This window comes from Opisthocomus hoazin, chromosome 4 (genome assembly GCF_030867145.1).
Source record: "Opisthocomus hoazin isolate bOpiHoa1 chromosome 4, bOpiHoa1.hap1, whole genome shotgun sequence".
Lineage (NCBI taxonomy): Eukaryota > Metazoa > Chordata > Aves > Opisthocomiformes > Opisthocomidae > Opisthocomus > Opisthocomus hoazin.
Genome location: NC_134417.1, coordinates 65634312 through 65650519, shown reverse-complemented (window position 1 = coordinate 65650519; position 16208 = coordinate 65634312). Strand labels below are relative to the sequence as shown.

The window sequence follows — 16208 nt, the reverse complement described above, 5'->3', positions numbered from 1 at the left end:
TAATTTTCATGAACTTCTTAATCTTTCAGCATACATGCTACAGAAAAAAGAAAAAAAAAAGGGCTGGCCTTGTTCATAGCATTTCCTGGCACTGGCAGAAGCACAACGTGCTGAATATTGTTCACGTTGCTTATTATAATGTATGAGATCTTTGCTATGAATAGCTTGCATAGTGCTTTGAAGGAACAGAGGAACTAGATAAACTGTTCCTTACTGAACCCACGTCTCTCTCTCTCTCTTCTAAGATAATTCTTATCACAGTTCTCATGTTGTTGAAAATTCACCTGTTAAGATAGTGCCCTAAGCTCGGGGGCTTCCAGAGAGGCACAGGGAGGCAGCAAGAACAGGACCCTGCTGCTGAGGGGGCATGAATACTGCTACAGCTCTTCAGTTACCAGATTCAAAAGTGCTAAAATTGGTTGGGATAAAAGGAAAGATAAGAGCATAATTATTTTTGTTAGGGTGGGAAGCTGAAACTTAGCATTTTTAATGAAGTTTTAGAATCCTTTTCTGCTTCCTTCTTATTTCTACTTTCTCTTAGTTCCGCAATCTTTCATGGTGCATCTTATCCCTGTTAGTTCACAGTTTTATAGTTTCTCATTATAGATGTCCATGTTTGAGATGTTATGGTTCTCTGTCTTTAAGCAATTATTGAATGAAATAATTAAATAATAAGAATTAGGAGTCAAGCTATAAAAGTATGAATTAGGAATAAAAATATCATATCATTTTGGTTATATTAAGTTCAATATATTTGCTAAATTTATCACTACCACCACCCCCTCCAAATATTTTCTTTGCCCAATTGTTCTTATAGGAGATGGAGTAAAAACAGAACCTTGATCTTGTTCTGGTATGAGTTTGCAAAATTGTTAACAAAGACAACCAATTTTTTTCTTCTAGGATGAACAAATGAGATAGCTGGTTTAGACACTAGATACGCAGTCTTTTGTGGTACTTCAGAACACTTTGCAGGGTAGAATTGCATTTTACAAGTGTTTGATAAATGAAACTCATAGGCATCTCTAGTATTTACTAGGATAATTAAACTAACACACTTTAACTGTGGAACATTCAGAGTATCCAGAGTTCAAGTGGCAACCTCACAATTCTTCCCCTCTGCAGACATTAACAGTTTTCGCTGTTTGAGAGACAAAGGAGTATGTGCAAATCACAGAAAGTTCATTCTGCATTTCAACTATCAAATTATTCCTACGTTAGAGAAAAAGCTAGTTCTGAATAATTACACTTTTCTGATTGCTTTAATGACAATAAGGATGTATAAGTGTGCATGGTTATTGATACTGAAAGTGTGGTTTAGCAAAGATTCCCCTACTGTGCAGGGCAGGATACTCTGTGGGAGGGAAGCTTTGCTGTAATAACAAAAAACTGCAGAACGTCACAGGTACTTTTCACTGTTTCTTTAGAATTTTTTTATTTATTTAAGATTTCAGCAACATTAACCTGGCCTTGATTCCATTCTAGTCTAAGGAATGGCTGAAAAGCATGCTTCAAAGCAGAAAATGGAACAGAAAAATATTAAAAATGTATGTCACAAATCAGTAAAAATATACTTAAATGCTTTTTTTTAAAATCTGTTTCTGTTTTACTCTGAACAGCAATTGTAATAAATGGAGAAAAAACACGCTGCCTACTAATCACACAAAATTTGTGCAGGTAGCAGGAGCTGTTTAAGTAAGATAAATAGCTGCTGTATTGCAAAATGAGAGTCATAAGAAGCTGGGAAACAAGAGCCCAAAGCAAATGGGAAACTGATTTCCATTGACAGCCATTGTTTCTTCTAAAAGCCTCTCCAAGGTCTTGATCTTAGCCCGAAGCTTTCAGCATGGAAGCCTGCCCCGTTGCAGCCACTGACAACACCAATCTTAGGCTGGTATTACAGCCCCGTTCACTGCATTTCTCTTAAGGAAGCGAGCGACCAGAGGCCATTTGGATACGGCAGCAAGCTACTGCAAGGTCTCCAGCACTACTTCCTCCATCTGCTTTTGTTCTCCCAGATAGAAATAACTTTTTTTCTTGAGTCCCTGGAGGGGATCCTGACTAAACTTTTGAGTGAGCCTTGAAAGAATAGCAGCTCTCGTGATTCAGATGAGGTTTTCTGAACCATCATGGGGGCATCTGTATTGTGCTTGTCCGGGTGGGTTTCTTCCCTCCTTACAGTTCTGTAAGGATATCGGTCACATACTTATTGGTGTGCTGGGTGTGAGGGTGTTTTGTGGTTGATGTTTTGGGTTGGGTTTTTTCGTGACATTTAAAAACTATCATGTCATGTACACTTTCCCCCTCCAGCGTGATTTTACCGATCCTTTTCTCCTAGCTTAAATTTTTGAATACGAAGTGCTAAACATTCAGAGCGACTTGCGAGTAATTTTTCTTTTCCCCTCTGTTCCTCATTGCCATTACAGTTCTTATTTGAAAAGTGAATTGTTGTCATCAGTGGAGATGCTCACTCTGGAATTCCTACAAATTTTCTGAAAAGGCCCAGTGAATACCCTAAAAAGCATCAACTGAAACACAATTGGAAGAACAATTCCCTAAGACAATTTCCATTCCTAGATACATCAGAATAACTGCATAATGCTAAATAAATTCTGAGATACATTATGATATGCTATTTGCTGTAATACCACAAAATTGCCTGAAATATGTCTATATCATTAGTAGTGTTGTAGGTCTCTGTCATAATTATGATATTGCTGGTTATTTACTAAATATTCTGGAAGATTGAATGTACTGTTTGTTTCTCAGGACTGTCTTTTTAAGGAAAATGGGTCTGCTTCTGGAAAAAAAACCCATTTTTTAACAGAAAGAACAAATTTCTTTAAATTAGTCAATTTTTGTTAGAAAACCCTGTTCAATAGTCTTCAAAGCACTGTAAATCCAGCTTCGCAGTATCTTGTAAACTATGCGTTTTGTCTTCCTTATGAGACTCTTGGCAGACTTTATGGTTAGCACGCAGGGATGCAGTAAATTAGATGTTTTTAAAGGCAGCTAAGAAACATTTTTTAAAAAAAAAGCAAAAAGGAAGAGTTCAGTTTAGAGGATAATTTTGTACTTTGTTAGTTCTGAAATAACATATAACACCCTTGCCGCCAGAGCGCAGTTAGTATCTGGTGGCCAGCTACTGTATATGTTTGCATACTGTTTCTTTTATCTCTGTTCATTTGAATTGCAAACCAAGAATGAAGAAAACACCTTGCTTATTTGAAATAAATTTGATTACCATACTTTCCGTAATTGTAACTGATTTTTTTTTGACTCCCTGGTGTTTGGCAAAATGTAAATTGTTTGGTGATCTTCTAAGTGCATTCAATTAATATTTCTCATAGTAGGATTGTGTGTCATAGCATTTGGCAGTGCTCTGTTTAGCTAATGTCCGGAGAATATGCTCTGAATAGATTGTATTCTGGATAAGTAAGTTAGGCCTTTAAGTAGAAACCAGTGTGACTAATGTGGGATATCAAATTCTCTAGGACTTGCAGTTCTATATATACTTGAAGAATGCATGCATGAAAACATAAGCCATTTCATAACCTTGACTTTGATTGCATCACATAGCTTTGTGCTGGTGTTTGCATTGTAACCAGCTTGGGCGATCTCAGCACTGATGGGTGATTTTGATGTTCTCTCCTAGAGTGTCCAGTTCTTCATTACATGACCACAGTCGCTAGCAAAGCCTGCTGGTCAGGCTGGCTTCATCAAGGTCTTTTCGCTGATGTGGATTCTCCAGCATATGAGTGAAACATGTCTTAGTCCATGTAAAGGATGTCTTTATGATTTGGAAGCGCAAAAATATGCCTAGCTTGATAAGGTCTTCCGTATGAGGCCAATATCTAAATATCACTGCGAGAGTGCTCAGAAACAGTTCTGCCTAGCGAAGGGCAATGACTGCCTGTAATGACTCTGCTAGGCAGAATTGAAAAATTAATTATTGCAACCTGGATTGTTCAGGACAGGAACTTTTCTCTTTGTATGTAGATACCTAATAGCTAATACAATATATGCTACCACACACTGTGTACCAGATAAAGGGATGGGCTTCACAGTGTTCAAGGAGTTAAACTGCACATGTGATGCAGTTTTCCAGCACCCTATTTTCAGTTGACTTTTCAGGTTAACTTTGGCCAGCATTTTTCTACCATGTTTGGGTTGTGCATACTGCATTAAGTAATTGTCCTCCCAAGGTTTTATGTTTTTCCCATTGCGTAATTTGTTGAGATGTCAGTCCAATAGTAACATAAAATGTGACTTCCTGTAAATGGAAAAGTGAATGTGAACATTTTAAGGTAGTGAAAAATGGCCATTTTCATGGGAGAGACAGTAGTGGCGTATGCGTGAAACTGAAATAGGAAATCTTGAGTCCTTTTCTCATTTATGCTGTAATCTGACCTTGTCATATTGTACCCAAGACCTTCTCTTGAGGGGTTGTGTAGACTGGGACCCAAAGAGTATTGGAGCCGAGATCAGACTATGGCATTTGCTATACTGACCTGACATTTTTCTTTTTTTCCTGACTTATCTGTACTGTGGTGTTCCCAGCAACTTTGGGCTTTATTTATGATACTGTTTTGACTATTCAGATACTATCAGAATCTACAGACTATTAAGAACCTAGCTGACAGTATGCAGTGATTGAGTATGGTAAAATGATATTTAACAGTAAAATAATTCTAACGTAATTCATCCTTCCTTACTGCAGCCTTGCTTTGAAACATGGAATGGGGCTTTAGAGTAAGAAAAGCTGGTTCTTGCTCTGTCACTGTCAATACACGGTATCTGCTGTGTACAGAAAGGGCTTTAATTTCTGGGGCTGCCCGTTTGGCACCCTTCTAACAAATGTAAGGAGGAAGAAAGAAAGAAGACCCAAGATGCTTTGTGTTCTGTCTGGTGATTTCCCCCCCCCCCCCCCCCCCCCTTTGAAGTTAGTTTTGCCACGTGATAGTCAAATTTGCATTGTAAATTGAGTTCATCCAGCTTGTGGGACAATTAGGATATAAACAGGTGTTCATAAAAGTATAATTTGCCAAACAAAATAAACATTAGATTCTAGGGATTTCTGATTATCATCTGAGCTATGGGAATAGGATAGCGAGTGAGGGATCATTTTTCCCTGGAATGTGGGAGTTCGGGGAGGCAGAAGGGTCTTTGAAGATCTTGTTTAATTGATTCCTAGATGGAACCTTTTCCTGTTTTTCCGTTGAGTCTTTCTGGCTCTGCTCTCCCCTTCAGAATATGGGACTGATGTAATACAAGCAAATACCAGCACCTCAATAAATGCTCCACAGGTTATTTCTTTCAAAAGGGGATGTAACAAGTTTGTGCAGAGTAGAAATTAAGGGAAGTTTTTAAGTTTACAGCTGGTACAAATTTAAGTACTTGTTTGAAGTATTGTGGAGGAAGCGGGTTCAGATAAATAATCATTAACATAAATAAATGTTCTGTGTGTTTGGCAGTGCTCTTAGCAAGAGAATATGTCTATAGCAGAAGATGTTTATGAATTTTGTTGTGTTGCACACCTTGAGCCTACTGGGCTGTGACAAGAAGGAAGACTTCCCTCTGTTATCAGTTAGCAGCTATAGAAGCTAAGATCCCTTTTAAAGTGAGCGCTGCTGATCTTCAACTTGAAGATAACTGTGCTGATTAGAACAGACAAGTACAAGAGGTTTTAGGGTTTTTCCTGAACTTACAGACTTAAGGTGCTATTGCCCATGGATGTTTTTTTGCTCAGAGCTTGGAAAGCTGCAGTAGGAGAACTATGCAAGCTATCTTCCTGACTTCTCTGCTAGCTTTCCTATTTTCCCTGCCCTCTAAAGATGCCAGAATCAGTAAGGAAAGCCAAAAGAAATCTTCTTTATCGACTCCTGCCTCTGCTGTTGCATGTAGCTTTCTGAAGAGCTGTTAGCTACTTGTAAGAATAGAGAACTGACAAAAGGAAAGCCAGGGAAAATAAAGAACAAGACGAAACATCTGTAAACTGTAGCTGTAGGAATTACATAGTACAGACATGTCAGTATTAAAATAGCTTAGAGAATATTGTTAAAGCAGGAGAAACTCAGTGACATACCCTGTCTATCTCCAGAAGGCTCTGAAGTTGCCTAGAAGAATAGACAAAGATGTGGGACTACTTTTTCCTTTTTTATACCTATGAAATAAAATGTTTTACAGCAATTAGCCAGAAGGTGATCTGAAAGAGAAGGGGGAAAATCAAATAGGGTTTGTACTGGGAAGTGAATCCCAGCAGCTCAGCTGCTCAGGTGCTTTCCTCACTCCTTATCCACTCTTCTTTTGCATTGGATCATAACCAGTAAGGTCAGTAGTTAGAACTAGCAGTCAGTCCTGTTATTAAAACTTGTTAACCTTAAGAAGTTTTACATTATTGTCCTGTGACATAATCATAACGGATCTGGGAAAGTTTATCGTAAGCTTTAGGCTTCTAGTCATTGTGAGTATAAATAAAATTTTTCCAAATGAAGGTCCGTTTCAGAGCGTGCAGCACCACTAACCCTGTCTGTCCCAGTAGCGAGCTTCCTCCATCACCAAAGACAAGTGCTGGATCTGAATTTACTTAGATTGGCAAGATTATCTATTTCATTGCTGACAGTTTAATAGAAGGTTTAATGTTTGTTTATCTGTCCTAGATGAAATGTTGGGTTGTGTAAGCAATGACTAGTGCTCAGGTTGCGTTCAAGTCAAAGTCAGTCCTTCTTCTGAGAAGGATATGGAGTGCCTTTTGCCTGGCTAAAGGCTTAGCTGCGTTACGTACTCCCAGCCAGGAAAACAACCACCCCCCGGCCCAAACCGTCCTTCTGTCAGACAGCCACAACCTCCGATCTCTGTGACAACCGTGATCTCTAACATTTGACTCCAGCACAGGTCAGATCTCAAGCAGCGCAACTCCCCTAAAAATCACGGAATAATTTAGGATGAAAGCGACCCCCGTACAAACAACGAGATCCATTTAACTCTTATAATCAGTTGAACAGCAAATTAGCGTTTAAAGCTTTCAGTGCTCTCCCTTCCCTAATAACAGTGTAAGCTTTGGGTTTTTCTGGCTGTGTGCTGAGCACAGAGGGTTGAAAGGAAGAAGTCAGGACTGCCATCAGAAATTCATGTCTAACGTTCTTGGCTCTGACATGACTTATTAAGAACTGTTGAACAAAATACTGAATATTTCGGTGCTTATACCAAATAGAAATCCATATAACGAACATCTTACTCCTAGAGATGACATGAGAGCTATCAGTTTGCATAGCATTTTATTGCTATAAATAGTAAAATGAGTTAGATTTGATTTCTAGAGGCAGAGTAAATAGTGTTTTCTTTGTTTTTAAAACAGCAGAAGTTTTAGGATAGCCACTTAATAAGGTCATATCGGTAGGCCCGTATCAAAGCTTGCAAGTCTGTTGGGTCCAGCATCCTATCTGATGGCATTTTCTGTAAACTATATTGACTTCTTCTGTAAGGTATGGTTTTTTTATTTCATTGTTGGTTTTGGTTCAGTGTTTTTTGCTGGTTTTATTAAGTTTTGTTAACTGTGTGCTTCAAACTTCAAAGTTATGCCTTTCTTGGAAAACTTCTGAAAAGTCACAGAGGGAACAAAAGATGGAGCTTCATCAGTTTATGAAAGGAATTGTATGAAGTAATTTCCCCTAAACAAGACTGGACATAATAACATTAAGTGGAGAAATCCCACTAATCACTCAAAAAAATCTGTTGTTGTTTTAGCCTTATTTCGAGTCAACCTGACCCAAAGAATTATACTGGCATGTATTAAGAATTGCTATTTTAGATCTACCTGAACCAAACTCTGAAACTAATTTATTATTTTATTTTTTGGTTTTATTTATTAGTAGGTCGTGATGGTTCTAGGTACAAAGCCTTAGCTGCCTCATTTGCAGTGTCTAAATTCCTGTTCTTCTGTTCTCTTTAGATAAATACAGGGCACCGATCGCAGTTGACTGTATCAAGTGCAGAGGTGGGAAATGAAAGGAGTCAAAATTTGGAAAGCAGCCCTTTCATGTCAGATCTTCTGAGTGACGTACCCTTTGCCCTGGCACCACATGTGTTAGCAGTACAGGGCACCCATAATGACGTTCCTGACCGATTGCTCACCTACGACATCAATGATAATTTATCAAGATTTTGGTATGACTTTACACTTGAAAATTCAGTGCTTTGTGATCCGTGATCTTTTCTTTATTTTTTCTGTCTGTGTCAAGGAACAAGTCTTGAGGCGAAGATAAAGATTTATTTTAATCAACTTAATATTTTGGGGGCCTGCCACTGGTGTATCAGATGCATTGGATCAAAAGGATTATTATTCACAACTGTGTTATATTTCTTAGTTTTAAGTGAGCTGTAACTTACTATGTTAAATATTTCATTTATCTCCAAAGAAATCAAGCAAAACTGTTTCAGCCTGAATAGGAGACTGGCTGTTGGTATCTGCTTCTAGTAGGTAGGCTGCAGACACAAACATTTCACAACTGTAAGATGAAGTCTACGCACATCTGCACTGTTTTGTTATTTCACTCAGATACTAAACACATAGATCCTGTTACACGTGTTTCTGTAAGATCACCTCTGATTTTCTACAGATAGAACCCAGTATTAAACGCTAAAGCAGTGCTGCTTTGCACTGCTGGACAGACAGCTTTTCAGTTAAGCCAAGTTTTAAAACTCAGAGTTAATTATGAGTACTTAAATAAATAACTGTGAAGAATCAATAGAATTGGTTAAACTTACCAATTTCAAAGTGAAAATCAGTTGCTCTGCTCCCTTTCCAGTAGATGGTATTTTTGTCCATCTCATTTGGTGCCTGGAGAAGTCCTCCCCGCCTGCCTGTTGGCTGCTGTTTGTTCTCATTACCACATGTGTTCCTGATTTATACACAGATCAGCTTTTCCATTTTAACCTCTCTGCCCCCTGAAGAAGGAAATCTCAGGACATGTACTTTTAATGGTCACACCCTTCTTTTTTTAATTTGTGTGCCAGAGATACAGATGGCAATGTTTAACAACAGGAAAACATTACATTGTTTCTTATCCAGCTAAATTAAATGGCTAAGTACCTAAACATGCATTCTCACAGACCACTGTGTCCCCCGCTCACAAGCTTTGAGATGTTTTTCCCAACTCAAACCAGAGCTGCTGTTGCATGAGCAACAGCTCTCTGATGTAACATCACAGTTTGTGATGAATAATGATCTGTGTCACACAAAAGACTGCGCTTGTTTTCTCTCTGAGTAGAATATTTATATTGTGCCAAATGTTTGTGGACATTTTCATATATTTTCTATGCTCTGTGATAGCTTAAAATAGATATATTTTGAGATTTGCACCATCTTACGGTATTTGAGATAAATACTGTAAGTGATGGAAAAATTACATTGTGAATATGTCTTAGGTTGTTAAATATTAATGTTACATGTATGTATTTAATATTTTTGACAGCTGTGTTCGTAAATGTTTTGAAGTTATTGTTTCAGGGAAAGTATCTATGCTGCACGCCAATAAAAAAATGTGAGTTATAATAAATAATAGTGATTTGGTTTTTATGTGTGAGAGTTATTACTTGGCTTCACCTGTATTGTTTACTATAGGTGTGACCATTCAGACTTCATGGGAGCTTGAACTTGGAAATCAGTCTGGAAGGCTTTTCAGTGTCATTTAAAGACTGGGGTCCTTCTAATCAAATATATCACGCTTTCATCTGATGTTCTCTGCGTGCTGTGCTGGTGACTTGCGGTGGTTTAGGCTGCATCTGTGACACTGCTCTGAGGATAGTATGGCTGTGAGCTGGGAAATACTCAGGCCTCTTAAAGGGAAGAATTAATTTTACCAAGTTGTTTAGAACTGTTTTGTCTGCTGCGTTTTCTAGCTAGCACATAACTGAAGCACTAAATTTAATTTTCATGGTCATATTATATTTAATCGTTAAAAAAAAGAAATCAAACATTCTGTAAACAGTGTGTTTCCATTCAATTTGTCCGTTTTGAATCGGAAATGTTTCTGCAGCTCAGCTGGTCTAGAAGCAGAACTGCAAAACACTGTTGAAGACTGAAAAAACTTACAATACCTGTTCTTTCCTTGCTAGCTGACTTGACATATTTTTTGCATTTATTTTTTGCTTAAAGTTAGATAATTTGTCTAAAATAATTACACCTTGTCACAATGGTGCTCTGTTACACCCACAAGCATCCTTTCAAAAGAAAAGGAGAGGCAAAGGAGAGTAGGGAGGTGGTTGTAGTCACCCATGATGAGAAATGTGGCCGGTAGGTTAAACATTTGGCCTTCATCCCTAATCATGTTCCGTGAAGGGTAAAATTTACACCTAGCAAGAGTGCTAGTAATGAGCAAGGGTACTGGGAATGTGTCTCCTGACTCCCCTCTGCTTAGCAAGGGCTGGGGCTCAAACCTCTCCCTTGCTTGGCATCGTCCATAAAAAGTGGATTGAAGCCTAATGGTATCCAGACAGCAAAGCTGAATTTCTTCCCACTGGGATAAGAAAAAAATACACTTAAACTGTTATAAATTAGTGAGATTTGTGGATATTACTGTTTGCCCACGAAGAACATGAAGATGGCACAAACTCTTCAGAAAATTAAAGATTTCAAAGACTCTTAGTTCATGTAAAAATGTGAATTGCTTGTGTAAGATATGTTTAACATCATATGCGAAGTGATTATTGTATAGAATATATGTGTCTGTCACTGTCAACAAATACTGGATGGTTCTGTATATTGTCATTCAAACGTTTGACCGCTGATGAAGGAATATAGTTGATTTTAAAAAAATTAAAAACTACTTAAACATAATCAATATTGATATCAAAATCGTAAACTGGCCTGGCTGTCCTTTCTGCATATTCTGCGTATAAAAATGAGAAATTGAATAGAACTGTTTGCTTTGCGTTATGCATATATGTGTAAATTGTTTAGACAGAACTGAAAGAGATTTCATCGCTGATGCCATTAACGCCAGAACGAAGACAGGTTGCCATCTCCAGAACTAGCAAGGTAAGGCTGAGGTGTGATCCTGTGCCAGTGGAGTGCTGTAAATGGGAGCTTTGTCACTGCCATTAGCAGACATACTAGTAGGCCTGCGCTCCTTTATTAAATATTTTATTTACAGTTACTTTGGTTCCTGGGAGACTTAGAGTTTTGTTTGTGGTTCTTTACATTTTCCCTGCAAGAGATGTACTCTGTGCTGTCTGATAGCTTCCTTATGGAACTTTGTAATAAATCAAACATAAGAAGACACTTCTTATTTCCTCTGGAAAAGTTGTAAATGCAGGCTCTGGAAAAGTCTAATTTGAAACGTAGAAAAAGGAGAGCGAAGCCCACGTGTTCAAAGGTAAAACAAAGAATCATTGCGTCCAGAGCAGCCCGGCAGAAGGCTGGTGGGGAGCTGGGCCCTACAGACAACGCCCTGGTGACAAACGCAGAAGTGGAACCAGACGAGGCCGTGTCCGGCCGGTCAGTCAAGGCGCTGGCTACAGGTCCCATTTCTGATGTTTTCTATAAAGCGTGATCCAAACCCTGACGCTACAGCACTGCAGCTGGCAAATAGGCACTTGTGTAGTCACAGATGAGAGGTTTTGACCCTAGAGCAAATAAAGGAAAGCAGGCAAAGAGCGTGTGCACCATGGTAATTACAGTCTCTCAGAATAACCCAGAGTTTATTGCATTTTTTAGTTGGAGAACCTGTTATGTTCACAGAAGCGCTAAAGCAGCCTCCTGGGCAGGACGAGGGGGTTGCTCTGAACAATAGCATAAAACTTGTGCTTGAGAAACCACTCTCCTCTCCTCCCCACCACCGCCCTTTTGTTATGACATGATAATTCATCTTACTTTGGGTTTTCTCTGCTCAGCCTAGTGAGTATGGAGAGGAACCAGAAGTGCAACTCGTAGGGGTAAGTCATTCCCTTAGGTAACTGCAACTCTTCTGCTGATGACAGGGCAATTCCAGATTAACCAGATTTCCTTCTGAAGCCGTGGAGTGTCTGTTGCAGCAGCACAAAATATCCTCCTTAAAATCCAAAGGCAGGCTCCCGTTCAGTGCCACGGGAAGAAGAAGGTTTAATAAGTCAAGGTGGGTTTGTTCAGCCCATCTGCTGTGCTGCAGCTCTTCATTGGCGTTAAGCTTGGCGTTCTGTAACAAGCTTGCAAAGTTAGAAATGGGTACATCAGGCCTGATTTCTTCCCATAAATATGTCAAATTCCTTAAACTAAGGAAAATTATTGATCTCTCTGTGTCCTCCATTGAGACCGTGTTCTTTCTTTACCAGTAAGATATTTACGTTGTTTGAGTCTCCTAGAGAACTGCGTCTTCCTTTTCAACACCTCAACATCATTTCAACATCTCAACACCATCTTCATCTCTCTCAGAGACGAGACTGTTTTCTGAAGAGAGATCTGGGGCTCGTTCTGCAGAAGGGATCTGTTCCCGCAGACGCTTTCTTAGCCTTCCTTCTGGCTGAATCGCAGCCATCCAGAAGAAGAAACGCAGGTATTCAAGCTGACTGAAAGGGGAGAAAAGTCGCTACCTTGTTCCCGTTGTGCTGACACCCAGATAACTTGGAAGCATTGCTGCCCGTTCAGTGAAACGGAGAGTTTGGTCAGTTCAGAATTTCATCATTTTCAGATGCCAGGAGTGTAAGAAGTGAAGTTGATCTCCTAGGCACGGCGTCTGTCTGTTTAGTTCTGGAGCACACATTTTAGGTTCTATGTACAGGTATGTGATGTCTCTCTTTGCATTATATGATGCTAATAACTAAGACTGTTTTAATTCTCCTGCACATGCTGCCAGGCCAACGGAATGATCTAAAAAGCAGTAAGATCCAAAGCACTACTTTGACCTCTGTGGATGCAGTCCCTAATAAGAAAACTCTCTGTGCAGAATTTGTTTTCCTCTGTCTATAAATGGTTTTAAGCATTCAATAGATCTCCTAAAAAATAACGCTTCAGATTTTGTTTTCTGAAACATATTAATGGAAAGCTTTCCTACCTTTATGGTGATTGCTACAGATTTTGACTAAGCCTGGCTGTTCTACACACAGTTACTCTGAGGCCATTGAAAATTACTAATTTTTTACAGATATCTGCCTACTATGAAATGGCAGAGTTCTTACGTGTTTGTTATCTCTTTTAGTTGTACAGAAGGAAAAACATGTAGTAGAATTGCATCCAGCTAAAGGGGGGGAGGGGTGGCACATAAAGCAGTTTTCATTGAACGTTGTTTCTGTAGTAGCTAACATTGTCTGTAATGATAATGTGGAAACTAAATGAACTACAGGTGGCAAGAATATGATGATGTTATCACATTGGTGATCCAAACCAGAAGTAAATCAGTACTGTGCCCATAGTGTCTTTTTTTGCGTCCATGTAGTAGATAGCACAACAGTCCCTAAGGCTAATGCCTCTCTACATTAACATAAACGATGGGAGAGTAATGAAGGATCACACACTCCTTTAAACATCTTGGAGTAGATACTTCTTTTTAGTCTGCTGCCTTCCGTGCAGTAGTCTTTCTAGACTGTTTTACTCCAAAAAAAAAGTCAATGAATATTCTATTAAAGTTTATGTTCTGATGAGGTATCAGGGTAGCTCAAAGGGCTTTGCTGCGTCACAGCTCGGGGGTTTGTCAAATACATCCCTTCTGCAGAAGCAAACCAGTGCGACCAGGCTGCGTGTTTCATACAATAAACCAGGAGCTGTAAAGCTTTCAGTGTTGTACTGCAGGGGACGGTGAGATGCTGGAGAAGCCTTTCTTAGATTCTGTGGTGAAAGAGAGTATCTTGCAGTGGAGTTGGAAGTTATGATGACCCCAAAAGGATGCAGCAGCTGTAGAACAGAGACAAGAGAGGGCTTAGTTCTGCCAGCCAATTCAATTCACTTTTCCTTGCTGCAAAGATAAAATAAACTCCTGAGATCAAAGATCTCATTTACAAGGCTGTCCTCTTCAGTCAGTCGACACATGCACTTCAATAACGGAACATAAAAGAAACTGCTCGCAAGCAAACAAAAAAAAGATGAGCCTCAATTATAAACATCCTTCATCCAACTGTTTGTGGGTATCAGCGTTATGGTTAGAGTAGCCACTCTCACGTCCACATGTTCACGTAACTGTTCCCAGAGGTCAGCTCTGGGCATCCAGCTAAATCTCACTGGAAAAGAAGCCTGAGGCAGATGGGCTCAGAAAACAAGGACTCTGGTGCAATGGACCATCGCGGTGAGAGACGGGTTACTTATTTAAAGCAACCGATACTTGCTAGAACCGAAAAAGACTTTGGGACTGCGGCCTAACCACTGTGTCACCCTTTTTTTGAAGAGATCTGCTATTTGTTTTTCCTAAGAAAATTAAGCAATGTGTGATGTTTTGGAAACTGTACTGTAATTTCCTTTTTCAGATGTTTTTAGAAACTACTGGTGCATCTGCTTGGCTTATTCTGCTCCTAAAGACATTTTTAGATTCCTGTAACTCTGATTTTGTTATTATATGTTTAGATAGGGCTTTTGTCATAGACTTAATATTTCTCTTACCAACTGTTTCAGAGGATCTTTTTGTTGTTATTTGGCTTTTATGTGTTTTGTAGTTTGGTTAGTTCTCTCAAATAAAAAACACCCTACTTAAGACCGTGGAATAGAACACATGCATTAAATTTATCCCAGAAAGGACTGTCAAATTTTATTTCAGGTAGTATTACAGTACTTGCAGATACTGCATCTCAATCTTAGTATAATTATGGCTAAAATTGGACATACAGGGTTAACATAGTCCCTCTCTTTTGATGTAGTTTAACTTATGTTGTAATTTAACTCATGTTTTGAAGGTAGACAAAGCAGGAAGGTGTCATACAGGCAATTGATGCTGGATAAATAGAGGGATTTAAAATTACTTCTCTATATGTTTACTGCAATGTACTGTGCAGTATATGCATCTACTCAATAAAATAGCTGCTTCAAAGCTAGAAGTTGCTATCAGGTTTTTAAATGACACCAAATAAGAGGCTGTTGAATGACAAATGGAAATGTAGTGCTTTGCTGTAGATATCTCAAATGCTTTACAGTAGAAATCAGTATTAAGATTCATCTTGAATCTTAATGTCATGAACTAAATTGAAGTCAAGTTTTAAATCTTAGGACAGCTGTGAAAAATAGAGTGAATAAACAAAGATGGCTGATGTATTTTTGTTTACTTAGAGGCTAGCTAGTGAAATTATCTCTATTCATATTGCAGTTATTTCCGTAAAAAATTTTGTATGGCAGACTGTTGTTCTAGCTACTGATTTGTACAAATCTGAGACAATCTCTAGGAGTAAAGCCATTTTCCAGGATGATAGGTTTTGTCCAAAGCGGTTCATGTTCATATTTAAGACCTCTTAAGTCTTCTCAAACTATCCCTCTTCACCACCACCTCCAATGGCCGTCTCTCCTTCAGAAGAAAGAACCCAGTCCAATGCCTCCTGGGAGATGCTGTGCTCCATCCAGTTGGGTCCGGGGAGATGCTTTGCTTCTGGGATGGGGCATCTTCTGGTGGACAGGCATCTCAAGGGTGGTAGTCCTTAAAGAAAAGGATGTTTCTCATCAATATTCTGTGGGTAAAAGCAATGCAGCCTTGACTGACTTCCTATCTCCTACATGACTAGCCATGCAATGAAAGAGACCTGACACTATTGCTCTAAGTATGCAAGGTGCTGCTCAAGTTCTACTCTGTCTTCCTGGAAAAGAGCTTACCTTTAAAAACTTTGAACTGAGCAAGATCAGCTTCTGGTGATCCACCAGTCTTAGCAGACTGTCTGAACCATTTCACCCTGCTTGGACCAAAAGGGGAGATTTAGGCCAAGATGCTGAAGGCTCTCTCCTAGCAGAGGAAGTCATCCCAAGACTGATCTGTTCACCATAGACATAAAAAAGAAGTCAGATCTTGCTCTGCAAGGATCTCCTGTAGCAATGGAAGGCTCTGGCTACTTATAAGAATATGTGCACAGTGGCTAAAAATCACTTGTTAGTATTAGATGGGTTTGCGTATCCTTGTCTTCATGGCACAGAGTAGGAGCGGTGTTCCTACTGTGTCCACTGCGACAGCAACCTTGCTGTACAAAGAATATTTTCGCCACAATAAAAATGATTGTTAGTTACGAGGAACAGAAGCCAGCTTCTACACTCTTCCTAAACAGATGAGGTA

The 16208-nt window shown here is 39.1% G+C and overlaps 1 protein-coding gene across 2 annotated transcripts in view; it reads left to right on the top strand.

Moving 5' to 3' along the window:
- The window catches only part of UMAD1 (UBAP1-MVB12-associated (UMA) domain containing 1), an 82730-nt gene extending 71943 nt beyond the window's left edge, over positions 1-10787 (top strand). The window contains exon 5 of one of the 2 annotated variants that reach the window (XM_075419290.1): positions 7952-10787. In XM_075419290.1, the coding sequence (XP_075275405.1) occupies positions 7952-8209 (258 nt within the window). In that variant the 3' untranslated portion in view covers positions 8210-10787. The remainder of the gene's footprint in view (positions 1-7951) is intronic. The other variant, XM_075419291.1, reaches the window with a different exon arrangement.
- Positions 10788-16208: the final 5421 nt, after the last annotated feature.